Source organism: Anser anser (assembly GCF_964211835.1).
Source record: "Anser anser genome assembly, chromosome: 1".
Lineage (NCBI taxonomy): Eukaryota > Metazoa > Chordata > Aves > Anseriformes > Anatidae > Anser > Anser anser.
The window spans coordinates 112,191,719-112,206,191 of NC_139720.1; the positions used below are offsets into that span (position 1 = coordinate 112,191,719).

General features: G+C 44.8%; 2 protein-coding genes across 3 annotated transcripts in view; one reads left to right on the top strand and one right to left on the bottom strand.

Moving 5' to 3' along the window:
- Positions 1 to 678: 678 nt before the first annotated feature.
- SOD1 (superoxide dismutase 1) lies at positions 679 to 5,477 on the top strand. The gene is made up of 5 exons (XM_083841681.1): positions 679 to 946; positions 1,593 to 1,686; positions 2,188 to 2,257; positions 4,034 to 4,148; positions 4,909 to 5,477. The coding sequence occupies exons 1-5, from the start codon at positions 872 to 874 to the stop codon at positions 5,017 to 5,019; spliced, it is 465 nt and encodes a 154-aa protein (XP_083697807.1). The 5' UTR covers positions 679 to 871; the 3' UTR covers positions 5,020 to 5,477.
- Positions 5,478 to 8,538: 3,061 nt separating this feature from the next.
- Positions 8,539 to 14,473, bottom strand: part of SCAF4 (SR-related CTD associated factor 4) — a 46,087-nt gene continuing 40,152 nt past the window's right edge. For both annotated transcript variants that reach the window (XM_083841652.1, XM_083841653.1), the window contains one exon: positions 8,539 to 9,737. In XM_083841652.1, coding sequence (XP_083697778.1) covers positions 8,896 to 9,737 — 842 coding nt within the window. In that variant the 3' untranslated portion in view covers positions 8,539 to 8,895. The remainder of the gene's footprint in view (positions 9,738 to 14,473) is intronic.

A 14,473-nucleotide genomic window follows, 5' to 3' on the forward strand; every position in this document is an offset into this window, starting at 1 on the left:
AGGGCAGGATGTTTGTAGGTTGTCTACCTTTGTCAGGTCTATGATGATATAATGATGTGGGGAATTCTTTTTGTTGGTGTGAGTGAAGATTGTGAAGATTCTGTGATTAATGTATATTTTAATGATAATTCTTTTTTAAAAAAATGTTTTTTGTCACCTCTCTCCAGCACTGATCCAAGGCTACACCAAGAGACTCAACCTGAAGCAGAGCTGTCTACTGGATACCCTGCCTGTTACACTGTGGGTAGTCTACGTGCAAAGGCATCTCTAAAAAGCCTACAGCACACCAAGCCAGCAGCTGAGCAGCACCAGCTTCAGATTGTATTTTTGAGTTTTCTGTACAGGGAACCAAACATCTTTTGGACAGGATGGCTATTTTGAAATATAAAGCTATTCAGAGGGAACTTCAGGGCAGTATTCATGCTTTAAACAGGAGTTCACGATGTGATATAACTCAAGTTGCGGTAATGTTGCAAGATAGCCTCTGGGAGTGAGGATATAGTTAAAAAATAAATAAAAGTGCAGAAAACACCTCATGGAGACACGCCCCCCACCAACCGCCCGCCCGAGGCGCCGCCATTACACAATGCGCAGCTACAGCCGCGCGGTTGGGGACAGCTCACCCGCCCATTGGCCCACGGGCTGGCGCCGCCCATTGGCTCCCGCGCAACAACTCCCTCCCTCCGCGTCTTGATTGATCGATCCCCAGCCTTATGACTGCGCGAGGAGAACGGAGGGCGCGCTCTGATTGGCCGCGGCGCTGGCGGGCACTCTATATAAGGTTGGCGGGAGAGGCCGTCCCCTCAGTCCGCGTTCGGTCGCTGGGGGGCTGTGGAGGTAGCGCTGCACTCCGCCCACTGCGGGAAGGAACATGGCGACGCTGAAGGCCGTGTGCGTGATGAAGGGGGACGGCCCCGTGGAGGGCGTCATCCACTTCCAGCAGCAGGTTATGGCCGGCGGCGGGCGGGAGCGACCCTGCCGGGCTGCGGTGCTGAGTCATGGCGAGGGGCGGGCGGCAAGGCCCGGCCCTCCCCTCCTCACCTCACCGCTGGGGGTTTGGGGGTGTGTGGGGGTGTGACCGTTGTGACCGTTAGTGCACGAGGCACTGACCTGCCGAGCAAGGTGAGGCTGCCTGTGGGCCAGTCTGTGGAGGAGGAGTGGCGTTTGGGTTGCTCGTGCTTGTAAACAGACGGGAGCAGCCTCAGAAATAACCTGATAAATCTGTTACCTTCCTCTTTCGGGGTCTTTGAAAGCTGCCTGGGCATGGCAGTGGGCAGCCAGCTGTAGGTGGCCTTACTTGATCGGGCTGGAGCAGGTGACCTCCAGCAGTCCCTTCCAACCTCAGCTGTTCTGTGGTTCCTCTTGCTTGGTGATAGCTAATAAGAGTGTTCTAGGTGGCTAAATACAGCATTTCATAGAAAATCTACTTTTGCTGGCTTATGGACTCAGTTTAGCAAGGTAATTGCTTATGTTGGTAGCTGAACTTACAGCGGCGTTTTTAGGTTGTTGGTTTAGGTTGTCTAGGAAGCCTCACCTGATGTGAAGCCTTTTGCTGTGGTTGTTTCAGCAGTTATAAACTCTTTCTCTTACAGGGTAATGGACCAGTAAAAGTTACTGGAAGAATCAGCGGCTTGTCTGATGGAGATCATGGCTTCCATGTCCATGAATTTGGAGACAACACAAATGGTAAGACGTACATCCAGGCTTCTGAGTTACAGCTGTACTGTGATTGCTCACCTTTAAAGAGCTTCTTTTAGTGTTACAGCAGCAACTAGTATTAAGGGTACTTAGGTTTCATGACTGCAAATCTGATTTAAGAAATATGGTGTTTCCTAAGGAATTGATTCTTATTAAGTACATTAAACATGTTTAGGCTAGTGTTCAAGATGTACTATATCAAGCATTAACCTAAATACTTTGACGTTCTAGTCTTAAGAAATGAGAACACTTGCATCTAAGCCTGGAACACTCTGGAATGAATAATTTTAATTTAGTGAACTTGGAGTAATGTTTGACATTGTAATAGTTCCTTATATCCAAAGGATCAGTGGACCTAGCTGGAGAGTAGCTGTTTCATTAATGATTTTACTAGTGTGGGCTACAGGAGTGCTACCCTGGTACACTGCATGAGCAGCAGATTTAAGCTGGTTATTGCAACAAGTCTACTTTGGCTGCGTTCTGTTTCAGGATGTACCAGTGCAGGTGCTCACTTCAATCCTGAGGGCAAGAAGCACGGTGGACCAACTGATGCAGAGAGGTGAGTTTGAGGGGCCTGACCTCTTACAGGTTAGCTGCATTTTTGTGCTAGGAAGGCAACTTCATGAATAATGCTGGGTTAGTTCTAGGAGAAAACTAGTACTTCCAGCAGGACTTCTGAGGTCAGTTAACAATGTTTGGTAACTGTAGGGCAGTGTTGTAGAGACCTTAGCTCCCAGAGTGTGTGAAATGTAGTTTCTAGTGCATTCTTGGTTATATTGTGGCCTGGGGAGAAGAACAACTAAGGGCTCTTGGTGAGTGTTCCTTAGGATATGAGTGAAAAGGGGAGAGAATTCATGTGTTAATACCTTATGTAGTCAGTGGTGCTCTGCTTCTGTTTTGGGGCTGCCTATTGACGACAGAGGCCCTAAAGCATCACCTGTTGAGCTGCACACAGGCTCTTCGTGTGGTTTAGGGGGGTCATCAGTTCTGGACAAGTGCTGTGGCCAACTTGCGGTGTTGGTCGGGCTTTCAAGCGTTTGCATCCAAGTTTGTACTTGCAGCTTCTGATTGATCAATCCATAGCGGAGCGAGCAGTTCAAGCAGGCTGGCTGCTAGCCAGCTGCCTGGCTGAGAGCAGGATGCAATGATGTGCTTACGGGCTTCACAGGCCCGCGAATGCTCCAGTGCTAAAGGTCACAGCTGCATGAACACTGTGGCTTCTGCTGGGCCTGCTTTGTCAGACGCTGCTTTTGGTGTAACTGTCTGCTCAGGCAGCTCTAGGCTGGGGATTTCTCTGCGAAGGTAAAAGAACCAGGTCATGACTGTCAGTCTGCAGTTGGGGCAGGTGGTAGTAAAATTTCCTGAAAGCTTACATCAAACAAATCCCTAAAGGGAAAACTGCCCTTGTCCTCATTTTATAGGGCTGTGTTAAAAACGTGGAACTTGCACCCTGCTCTCCAAGAAGCCGGTAGTCGGCATGTAGCTGAGCTGGTCGCCCTGTGCACGGAGAGTTTGTCAGAAACAAGCTGGTGTTGGAGGCTCTGGATCCACAGTGTCTTGCAGAACACCAGCTTCGAGTGAATGCTTTATTTGGGGTGGATGTGCAGGGAACAAGACACTGGAATGACCCACAGGTCTGTGGAAACTGAGCTGACCGAGGATTAATTTTTAAAGCAAGATGTAGCAAACCAGCTGTGACTGGAACTGTGTAGGAGGGTGTCATGCTGTCCGTATGGAAAAACACCGGGCAAACTTGAGTTTGTCTCAATCATTCCTAGTGCTGGTTAGAACTCAGCCAGCTCTTATTGCGTCCCCTTTGACCTAGTGATTGACAAACCGCTTTTACTAATCCTATTTAAGCTTAAAGCCTGTGGCTGCTTGCAGAATAGCTGACTTGTGCTATACAGTAAAAGTTACGTATAGGAGCAGTGTTTATACCCAGCCTTGTATGTGCAGGAAAGGCTCAGAGACTGAACTGAGAGCTCCCTTCTGAGCAGGCAGTCACCTTCCACCAGCACAGAGGGGTTGTGAGCTGTAGAAGGTGTGTGTTGCTGGCTTACCTGGCTAGGCAGCAACAGCACTTCTTCCCCCAAAGTGGGTCAGCCTGCCAGTTTCAGGTCCTCCCTAGGACCGAATTCTAATAATCCTTTGAACTGAAAGAGTTAAAGTAGTGGAAGTAATCAGGGTTCACTGGTGGTAAATGAAAGCGTGTGCTGCGAAAGATAAGGTGGTGGGGTCCTGGAGTGCAGTAACCCTGGGTATTGTATGGCCCCAACCATCTGTTAGGGCTTTCGATTTAACCAGGGTTTCTGTGGGTTCCTCTGCCTTTGTGCAGGCATGTGGGCGACCTCGGCAACGTGACTGCTAAAGGAGGAGTAGCAGAAGTCGAAATAGAAGATCCCGTCATCTCTCTGACTGGACCACACTGCATCATTGGGCGCACCATGGTGGTAGGTGTCTTGCTGCCTCCTTGGGTGCTCTAAAGAGCTCCAGGGCAGCGCTGCCACTGAGTGGAGACTTCTTGATGCTGGAGGCCGCTTCCTGGTGTGCTGTATGACTTGTGGTGCAAGACTTCTGATATGGGGGGTTCTTTGGAGCCTTGCCTGAAAATATTTTATGTATTAACACTTTGTAACCATGAGATATTAATTTGCTTCTGGCCTTCTTGAGGATATTTTTCTCTGTTTCAGTTCGCTTCTGGTTGTGCATGATTAAAGCAAACTGAGCTGAGGAAGGAACTGGCAATGCTGCCACTGAAAAGCCTGGCAGTGGTCACTTCCCCTTGGGGCTTTGTGCGCCTCTCCTGCACCGGGCTTGGTCTGATGACCAGGCACAGGAGATGGGTGGGGTAACAGTGCTGGGCTCTGCGCCTTCACAGTAGTGGTCAGCCTTGTGCTGCGAGGGTGAACTTGGGTTGCGAGTCCAAGTTTGTCCCTGGATTTGTAATAACTTCTTGAGTGTTGGGGTTCTGGTGACTTCCAGTTCAGACAAACTCAGCTGAAGGCGATGAATCGTTCTGGGCAAGTCTGGTCTTAAATTTTCAGCATGAGTACTGATTTGGCATCCAGTGCTACAGACTGGGCAGGTGCTCGCTGTTGTGTAAGGCCCTGCTGGTAGCTGGCAGTGCTGCTTGTCACTGCCTGTGTGTGCAGTGAAGTACCTTAATTCATGTCACTGTGTAACTAACCAGCATCTTCCATTCTCTTCTAGGTCCACGCAAAAAGCGATGACCTGGGTAAAGGGGGAGATAACGAGAGCACGCTAACTGGAAATGCCGGACCTCGTTTAGCTTGTGGTGTCATTGGAATAGCCAAGTGCTAAGTGTTGTGCCTGAAATGCTTAAGATGACAGTGAGAAATGGGCTGTTTTTCATTGTGATCGCTGTACTTGCTCTTCCTCGTTCAAGCAAAAGATTTCAGTTAATCTCATTACTACTCTGCATTCTTGAGTATCAGTTAAACTGGTAAAGACTGACTTAATTTTGTATCATGCACATTGCAATTAAAGTGATGTTGATGGAAAAGCTCTGTAGTCTCCTGCTAAAGCACCTGCTGTAACCATTCTTAGTATGATCCTCACTAACTGGAACAACTCCCGTTCTGTGTAAGGGGAGAGGGGCGGTAGTGTCACACGCTGAACACAATGCTTCTAGTGTATGGCCGGGTTTGGAAGATGAGGAGCCCCAGGAGCTCTGCCAGGACTACTCACCAGAGAGCAGTAGGCACAGTTTGCCACATTGTACATTTCAAAGTTGCGTAATAAAGTTGCTGGCAAATATACCTTGGTCTTGCAGTCTATTTTAAAAAAAAAAGCTACCAGCTGATTTGGCAACATGGAAAGAAGGCTTGGACTTGCTAACATCAGTAGGTACTTGCTAGGCACCAACAGCGTCCAGGAAAATGCTTTGAGGTAGCAACCCCGGAACTGTTGACCAGCTCAACTGGTCTGTGAGTAGCAAAGAACTTGTGTGTTCCTTTAAAAGTACTCCATGCCCTGTAGTAATAGCCTGATACCCAGAGCATATCACATGTTATGTACCTGACTTTGTGCAAATACCTGAAGTGCTGGGGGAGCTGTGAGCATCAAATGGTCTGACACAACGATGTCACTGTGTGGACCTCAGGGTGTGTGGGTTGGAGTGTTGTGGGCACGTGCCAGAGCTTCCCCTCAGTGGAAAGAGTCTGGCTGTGTTGGTGAAGGCATCTCCTCCAACCTGCACGGAAGCATCTAATATGGAATGGGACTTGACTGAAAAGAAATACCAGAAGTATTTCTGGTATGAATAGCCAGAAGTTCTGTATTCAAATTCCTGAAGCTTTCCAGTGGTGTAACCACTGTGTAGTAGTGCCAGCTTTAGGTTTGCTTGTATGCACCTCTCAGACACAGATTGACAAGTCTTTTAATAGGAAATTATTAGTTTTAATGAAGACTTGCATCAACATTCCTTTCACTTGTACATAATTGAGATTCATGGAAGCAGTTGGTTGTACTTCAGACACCCAAATTCCAGTGTTAGCATGGCACAAATGGGATGGCTTTTCGTATGGCGAGAGAATACTGTAAAAAAAACACTTCAGTCTTGCATTGTTTACAGGTGGTAAATGGCTGTGAGTGCAGCCCCGACCCACCTGCACTTCTTCCCGGGGTTAGCCTGCACTCCCCTTACGCTGCAGCAGAAGGAAGGTGGTAAATGCACCTTTCAGCTTGCTGCGTGAGCATCAGAGAGTCCGGAAGGCTTTGGGTGTGCGCAAATGCCACCAGCACCTCTTTGTGTTTGAGAAGCTCAGAGGACGGCTGCGTCGCCTGCCCAGCGCAGGTACCTGGGGAGCTGTAGTGCAACGAGAGCTGTGGCAGCTCCACGGCTCCTCCTCTCCCTGCCCCTCTCAGCCCTTCTTTGGGAGCTTTGTGCTCAGCTGCCTGCCGCGGTGCGGTTAAACGGCTGAAGTCAGCGCTGTACTGAAGGATGGAGGAGCGATACGTGGTTAACACATAAACACACCCGTAACTGGCAGGCACAGGCTCAGTAATCAAGGTATTAATTGCTAACACTATAATGTTCTTACTGGGAAAGGATGCTTACACTGAGCTGACTCAGCCAAAAGCCAGAAATTGGGCGGTTGATACAGGAGTAGGATATAGTTATACAGGTGATGCCTCCCAGCAGGTTCACTGTACAGTTGCTGCTTCCGAAGGCAGCAATAAATCATTCTGCAAAGGACATTTACGGTTCATCCTAGGCGCTGTTCTCAACTTCCTAAAAAGGGAGAGAATGTGAGGTGGCATTTGTGTGAATTGTAACAGATAAGCCTTCCATCTCTGTCATTCTTGTCTTAAAATCTTTTAATAAAGTGTATTTGTTTTAAAAAAACTATCTATCGCCTTACGGACTTATAGCAGTTCTTACTAAGTGTCTTAAACGTAAATGTCTGGCTGAGTATGAAAAAAGTTCCACTGGCCCAGCATGAAACAAACATTAAGGACACGAGTTTCAACACATGGAAGTTGAGTTCACTACAAGTATGTAAACAGGTTTTTTTTCTCTCTTTATTCTGCTATTGCAAGAACATAAAAATATATGTCCTCTCCCCAGTCCATAACGCCACATTTGCTTTCCCTCCCCTCTCCCTCCCCCAGGAAAAAAAAAAAAAAAAATCCCTCTGCCGCAGAGCAGCTATGAAAAAGTACTGATGTAAGAAAGCAGCTGCCCTTCACTTAGGGAAAAATAACCCAACTTTAAAAGTAGAACACACCTATATCAAGGAGAAAAAAAATATTAAATATGCACAGGATTCATACAATTTTTTCCACTACACCTCTAGAGCGTAACAAGCTTCAGCTGAACGCCTGGTGCGACGCGAGCCTCGCGGTTCAGTGCGGGGGCTGATCGGAGAGTGCGATTCAGCGTGGGCTCGTCAGGGCTCTGGCTCTCCCCAGAATAATGTAGCGGTCTTTCAAAACTGTTTGCACCTGAAGGGCCAACCACGAAGAACAAGGATTCGCCCTCTCAAAATCTGACAAAATTATTTAAGTAATATGGCGAGAAGATGGTAAAAACTTACACAAACACAAGAATAAGCGTTCTTTTTTTCCATCAGTCCAATAGGTACAACACTAGGTGAGTAAAAATTTTAAACCTACCTCTTGCAGGGTTACAGGAGGTAGACATCATTAACACAGACAACAGTAGCAGCCCAGAGTTGTGTGAACGAACAGGCAGCATTTTAAAATCCTTGAGCGACTCCCCGACCTTTTCCCAGCCCCGCTTAAAAAAAATAGGTTAGCATTTCATATTGTGTTTTGGTGTCTTCCTTTGATTTCTCTCACCCCACTTTCCAAAAAGCATCAATGAATAAACAGTACAAAAGATGCTGAACTGGTGCGCTCCCTAGCCCAGCACACACAATAATTTCATAACATTACAAGCAGAGTAGACTAAGTATGTCTGAAGGTGTCCACTTTTTTTTTAAAAAAAGGCTAATTAGGGCAACATTTACCATAAAACCAGCTGAAGGGGGGGAAAAAGGAAAATAAAAAAAAAAGAAAAAAAATTGATTGCATTGCAAACACTAAACAGTTACCTCTTCAATTAACATTTTAAAACTAAGTTTCACCTAGTATGGTCAAGTAGAGCATTAAAATGCAGCAATCTAAAAATCAAGATGACTATTACAATTAAAAATTGCTTCTGTGAATAGCTACACAAACAGATGTATTTCTTAGAACAAATATAAACAAAAGTCTAATTTAGACTCCAGTACAGCATCAACAGTTCAAACTTTAAGATGTTGAACAATCCTTTTCCACTTCAGTGCAGTGTAGGAAGAATAGCACACGTTAAAGTTTGTTACGAAAATAGAGTTTATTAAAAACACATCCCTATTGTTTTGAGGAGCTTTCACCGTTACCTTTTCTTAAATTAAAAAAAAAATAGAAAGCACTTCTACTTCTGATTTGTAAACTTTTTAAAGTCAAAACTTTAAAAAAGTTACAGCAAAAATGGGTAATATTTTAATCATATCTTCAGTATTTTTGTGTTATGTTGTGGCTATTTTAAATAGAAGGGAAGCAATCAAATTGCTTACAATTCCCCACCGACTACTGAGGGGCTGTGATATAAGCAGAAGCAAATATAATACAGCAGACTGTACAACTCTAAAGCTCTACACTCCCACAAATGTCACTGACAAATTCCAGTCTCTAACGAGGAGCCTCGGCAACTGAGCCCATATCCTTTTCAGCTTGTTCCACAGATGAGGTAGCCTCAGATGTTAACGCTTCGTCAGGTTTTACACCTGAAGGTTCAGACTCTCCTTTAGGAAGTTCTGAAACAATGTCTGCGTCCTCCATTTTGCCACCATGAGATTCATGGTTTTTGTCGCCATCTGCCCTGTCTGTCATCTCGGCTTTCTCCTTGCCTCGGTTCTCTTCCTTGTCTCTACGAGACTCCCTATCTCTAGAATCTCTCTCTCTGTCTCGATGTCCACTGGACCGCCTATTTCTGTCCTCCAAGTCTCTATGCCTATCGCGCTCGGGGCTTCTTCTTCCCCACTCTCTCCTTTCCCGATTACCGAGTCGCTCGTGATCTCTGTCATCGTTGCGGTTGCCGTAGCGCTCGCGATCGTTCTCTACCCGATTCCCAAAAGATCTCCTTCCGAACCTCTCCTGGTCTCTGTTGGGAGTGAACGTCTGCCTGTCGTTCCTGAACTGCCTCCCGTCTCGGTTATCCTCAGGTCCGCCCGGCCCTCCGCTGCCCGGCATCCCCCCGGGCCTCACAAAGTGGCCCGGCGGCGGGAAGGGGGTTTTCATCCCGTGAGGAGGAGGCATCCCGAAGCCCCCCGGCCCCGGAGGGGGCCCTCTGTGCATCATGTGGGGAGGCATGTGGCGCGGCGGCATCAGGGGGAAGCGCTGCAGGGGCGGCGGGGGCATCCCTGGCGGTCGCTGGAGTGGTATCAAACCGGGCCGCGCGCCCAGGAGGCCGGTGGATGGAGTCTGCAACCCAACAACAGGGGCGGGCGGGGGTGGCGCGACACCTTGGGTGCCTGAAACAGAGGAACAGACGCACGAGTTAGAAGAAGAGCAGGGGAAAAAAGCGCTTTCACCCGTTCAAAAACATTCGGAAATTCTCAAGAAATGAGGAACGCAAGAATTGTGTGTGGGGAGGGCAGCGGGCAAAGTGTCTTGTGCTGGTTTGCGTACCGTAAAGAGCACGCCGTCTTAAACAGAAATTTCTTTTGTGCTATGAATAATTACCGTTGGAATGGACAGTAACTATTCACTTATCCTTAAGGCCTCCCTTTGTGAAGAAGCCATCGCTGCTTTGCAGGTCAGAGCTCTTCCTCACCGCCAGCCCAGCGTCTCGTGTTGACTGCCGGCCAAACACCTTCCCAATAGGTTACGCTTCCTAATTACAGGCACATCATCTACTTTTGCTGTCTTTGAAACTTTTCTCCTCTGTTACAAACACGATCTAAGTCATATGTGTCTCAACTGTTTGAAATGTGAACTGTGTCATCAACAAGATTTCCAAGGCGCAGAAGAGGCAGCAGGTAACAGCGAGTGATGAAAGCAGAGCTAAGGCCAGGCCAGGGCCGCGGAAGGAGCAGGAAATTGCACAGTTCAATTTACCGTTCCAGAGAAAACGCATAAAACAAACTAAGTTTAGTTTTAGTAAAATATAACTTGCAATGTAAAACTAAATGGAAATGCAAGAGGTAATTTCTGGATTATTATTAATTTAAATACAGTTTTGTATCTTTTGTAGTACGTATCCAATGCCAACTATTTTCCACTCTTACTCGTGGAGTACTGGAGTCTTGGCTTTAGCATGGTCTTCAGAAAAGGAAACCCAGGACCTCCCAAAACATCCCACTTTCAGAAAGCTCAGCCCAAAACCTGCTGACATCAGCACAAGGAGCTGCGATTGAAAACGGAGGAGTACTGAGCTCCAGATGAGTACTTCACACCTCTGTGTATGCCAGCTCCTCTCCTGTGGCTCCAAAACTTTGTTTAAATAAGTAACACAGTTGTCTCATGTCCTCTGTGGTTTTTACGCCGGATCCACCAGCCCTGGGCCCTTCTGCTCATTAGCATTTTACCTGAAAATGAGCTTCGTGTATCTAAGAAACCATAGCTATATATACCATACATTTATATACACATATACATATTTAAAGCAAACTCCAAAATTAAAGAGGTCATTAACAGTTGCCAGACTGAGCAAAAATCTCTCCTGCTATGGAGAGATTTGCTTTCCTTTTTAAAATGTGGTGAGACTATACTGTTTTATTTGCATGTCTTAATAAAAATGAAGTTAAGAATGCAGGTTACATGAAGGTTTTTAACTCCTGCCCTTGGGTAAAACTACGATGTCAAATAGGCATGTAAGTTAATATTGAAATTAAATACCTGGCAGTGTCACACCAAAAACTGCACTTGGAGTGAAATCATAGAATCGTTAGGGTTGGAAGAGACCTCCAAGATCATCTGGTCCAACCATCCCCCACTACCAATGTCACCCACTAAACCATGTCCCTAAGCACCACGTCCAACCTTTCCGTGAAATGGAGCGGCCGTGCCATTTTGCAGATACCCCACATTCCAACCAGCCATCCCGGCTTCCCTCTCCCTGCAAGTAATTTATTTAGCATTTCTATCCCAGCTATGCGCGAGCCTTCTGAAGAGCTATTGCCCGGTCACCACACTGCTTCTTACCCTAAGAACATCTCTTAACAGAAACCTTTTTATCTCAGTGTTCTTCGTACTCAAAGGACATTACGTTTTGTGATCAGTAAATTCAGGTAGCAAAGACGTGAATATTCCTCCAGTCCACGGTATCATCTTACCTTCCCCTCCAAGCAGTCACTTTAAGACACGGTTTGATATGTCTCACTCTTTGAAAGAAACGATCCATCAGCAACAGCTTTTTTTTTTTTTGGGGGGGATTCTTTTTGTTTATAAAATGAGCAGCCCTCCCTCCTTGTGTTCATAATTGGGCTGTAAGTCACCTTGCTTAAACTCCTCCCGTGACTTACTACTATAGAGCTGGCAAGACAGACATACAGCCAGTGACGCCCAGGAACTTTATTTTGCTGAATGTTGAGGTTTGGGGATATTTTTATGTAAATTCATCCAGAGAATTTAAAAAGTAAGGCAGAAAGGAATAACTGAGACCTAATGAGCTGAAGAGGATAAGCATATGTTTTCACTCTACAGCAGCAGAGTAGGTGAGGTTTATGACAGCACGAATGTGAGACAAGTGATAAAAGTTTTTCTAACTAAACAAGTTATCAGTCATTTCATTTCTCAGCTGTACTTCTACATAAAATTATGCATGGAAGCAGCACAATGGTATCTGGAAAGTCATTCTCTTTCAATCTGGATTGCATCATTAAGGTAGCTGAACACTTTTTGTTTTGAGTAAGCCCTCTCAAATTTTCAGGCTGGAGTACAATGTAGAAAGTACTACTAGTTTCCTTAATGCGCTAACAAATTAGGCACTAATTAAAAATTTACTCCGAAAGAGCTTTCCAGAAATACATCCAAATTTACTGAAAATGGTCAGTAAAATGAGCGGTACAGATCATGTGCAGCACCTGGGAATATTTAAAGCTCTTTGTTGCTCTATATAGAGAAAAACAGTATGCAAAATTTAAGTAGTTTGTCAAACTAAAAAGAAATAGCACAGCTCTTAGAGAAGCAATTAAGTGATTTAATGACCATCTCATACCTGTGCAAATGAGCGATGAAATTTATCTGCCCCAACCTGTATTTTATTAATTTGTTCATAATATAAGCCTTTTTGTAGTTAACCTTGTCATCTTGCTTATGGATATGGATCGTCAGCCAGACCTCTCACCAGCTGCTTATTCTGCACAAGCTGGCTAAGCCACGGCTTTTTATTACGAGACCTGGCTTCTACTGCTGGTGACATAAAATCCTCGGACCTTACACCTAATATGTTAATTCTGTTTAAACATGTAAAAACAGAGACTGCTTTCACAACTTCTTGTTACTTGTGACTTTTACCATTGATGCGTAACAGAAGATCTTCAGAACTTGACAAGAGTTTAACATGAAGAACTCATGCAAGAATGACCCCATCACCAACCACCTGAGTGTTTCCAGAGATGTAAGAACAATCACACAGCATCAAGTTTCATGCTTTCACTTTACTCATAAAGCATAGCCCAAAATGCTACGGCTGTCCTGAAGAAGTGTCTTCTATCCACAGAGGTCCCAGTAGCTGTTTTTAACTGTTCTGAGAAACTATGTAAAAAGCCAGATTTCTGTGTCACTGTAATCCCGTTTCTGATCATCTTCTCTTCTGTCTGGACAAAGCCCATGGTGCCTTTGTGATAATCATCAGTGTTAAGGCAGAAGTGCAGCACCTGATTTTTTTTTTTTGTTTTTGAACTGAACTCGGCTCAGTAAGCGACGACAGCGTCTCATAATTGTTCAATTACTTCTCAGTTGTGTTGTTAAAAGAAAGCAAGTGGAGGTGTTTTCTGTATCTAACATACTAACCCTACTTCAAATATACCTCCTTCTGCAAATGAGACAGAAGTACATATGAGAACACAAAGTCAAAAGCCTAGGGATCTAGCAAAACAACAAAATGAAAGGTTTACACAATGACATTGATGCTCACATTCTGCAGCATTCAACATGTCACACTGGATCCTCCAGCAGGGAATTCTGCATGTTTAAACTAGAACATTAAATACTATCAGGAACATCAAATACATCGTTTTAAGTCTTGTGTCTTTTTCTGGTGTTTCATAAGGAATCCTTCAGAACACATCAAGAATGTAAAGAAGCCTAAACTTTAAGAGTCTAAATACCAACTCACAGTTTAAATAACTTGCCGTAAGTACCAACAGTTTTCACCGTCGTCAACGCCCACCACTGAAGCCAGTAGGAACTTGCTCCTATTCATGTAAGATGCTTCAACAAGGATGCAAGAGTCAAACTCGCATGTGGATAGTGTTGATTGCTGGTATTTGATTTCTAAAATTCCTTCTTTATACAACATAAATTGATCCAGATCAAGGGATTTATCAAGGCAAAACTGAATTCCATGAACGGTGCTTGAGAATTCATGTTCCCTTACCTCTGAATTCCCATTCAGTATTATGAAAGCAACATTCACATATATGTAATTAGCAAATGTGCAGTGTTTGTTATGCTTTTCAAATGAGCTATCGTAAGTTGGAAATGTATTAGGTTTGTCATGGTTCATATCCTGTATTAACAAAAAGCTCCTACTTCTTTTTTTCCCCATACACAGTTTATAATAGTTTAATACTCAGATGAGCTCAGAAAAATGTACACTGTCTTTTATAATTTAATAGATATTACAAAAAGACCATGGCTACTGAAGAGCAACCCAGCAAGGGAGCAAAGACAAGTAGTTCAGCATGCGTTAACAAGAAATGAATACCAAGCTCATTGAGAACTATGGTATATTATTCTTTGATAATATGTAATTATCATTGTAGAAATTTTGGTATAAAGAGCATTAGACCAGAACCTACAAACTGCAATGTGGTGTATGTAATCAAGATAATAGATCACAGAATCTGAATATTTGAAACACAGCATCTGCAACAGCGATTTATTACTGGTCCAAATTACAGCATTTGCTCAACACTAAGAACAAGCTGACGAATCAAAAATGATTTAAAATCCTGTCACTTTCTGCAGTATGTACACATAAAAGGAGTCTAAAATATCTGCTCAGCAGAAGATTTAAAAATGACATGAGCACACACTCACA

Excerpts from the sequence above, each read along its gene's own strand:
- SOD1 (XM_083841681.1), top strand. The coding sequence starts at position 872 with ATGGCGACGCTGAAGGCCGTGTGCGTGATGAAGGGGGACGGCCCCGTG. Across the intron at positions 947-1,592 it reads TCATCCACTTCCAGCAGCAG|GGTAATGGACCAGTAAAAGT; the intron begins GTTATGGCCGGC and ends TTTCTCTTACAG. Across the intron at positions 1,687-2,187 it reads ATTTGGAGACAACACAAATG|GATGTACCAGTGCAGGTGCT; the intron begins GTAAGACGTACA and ends GTTCTGTTTCAG.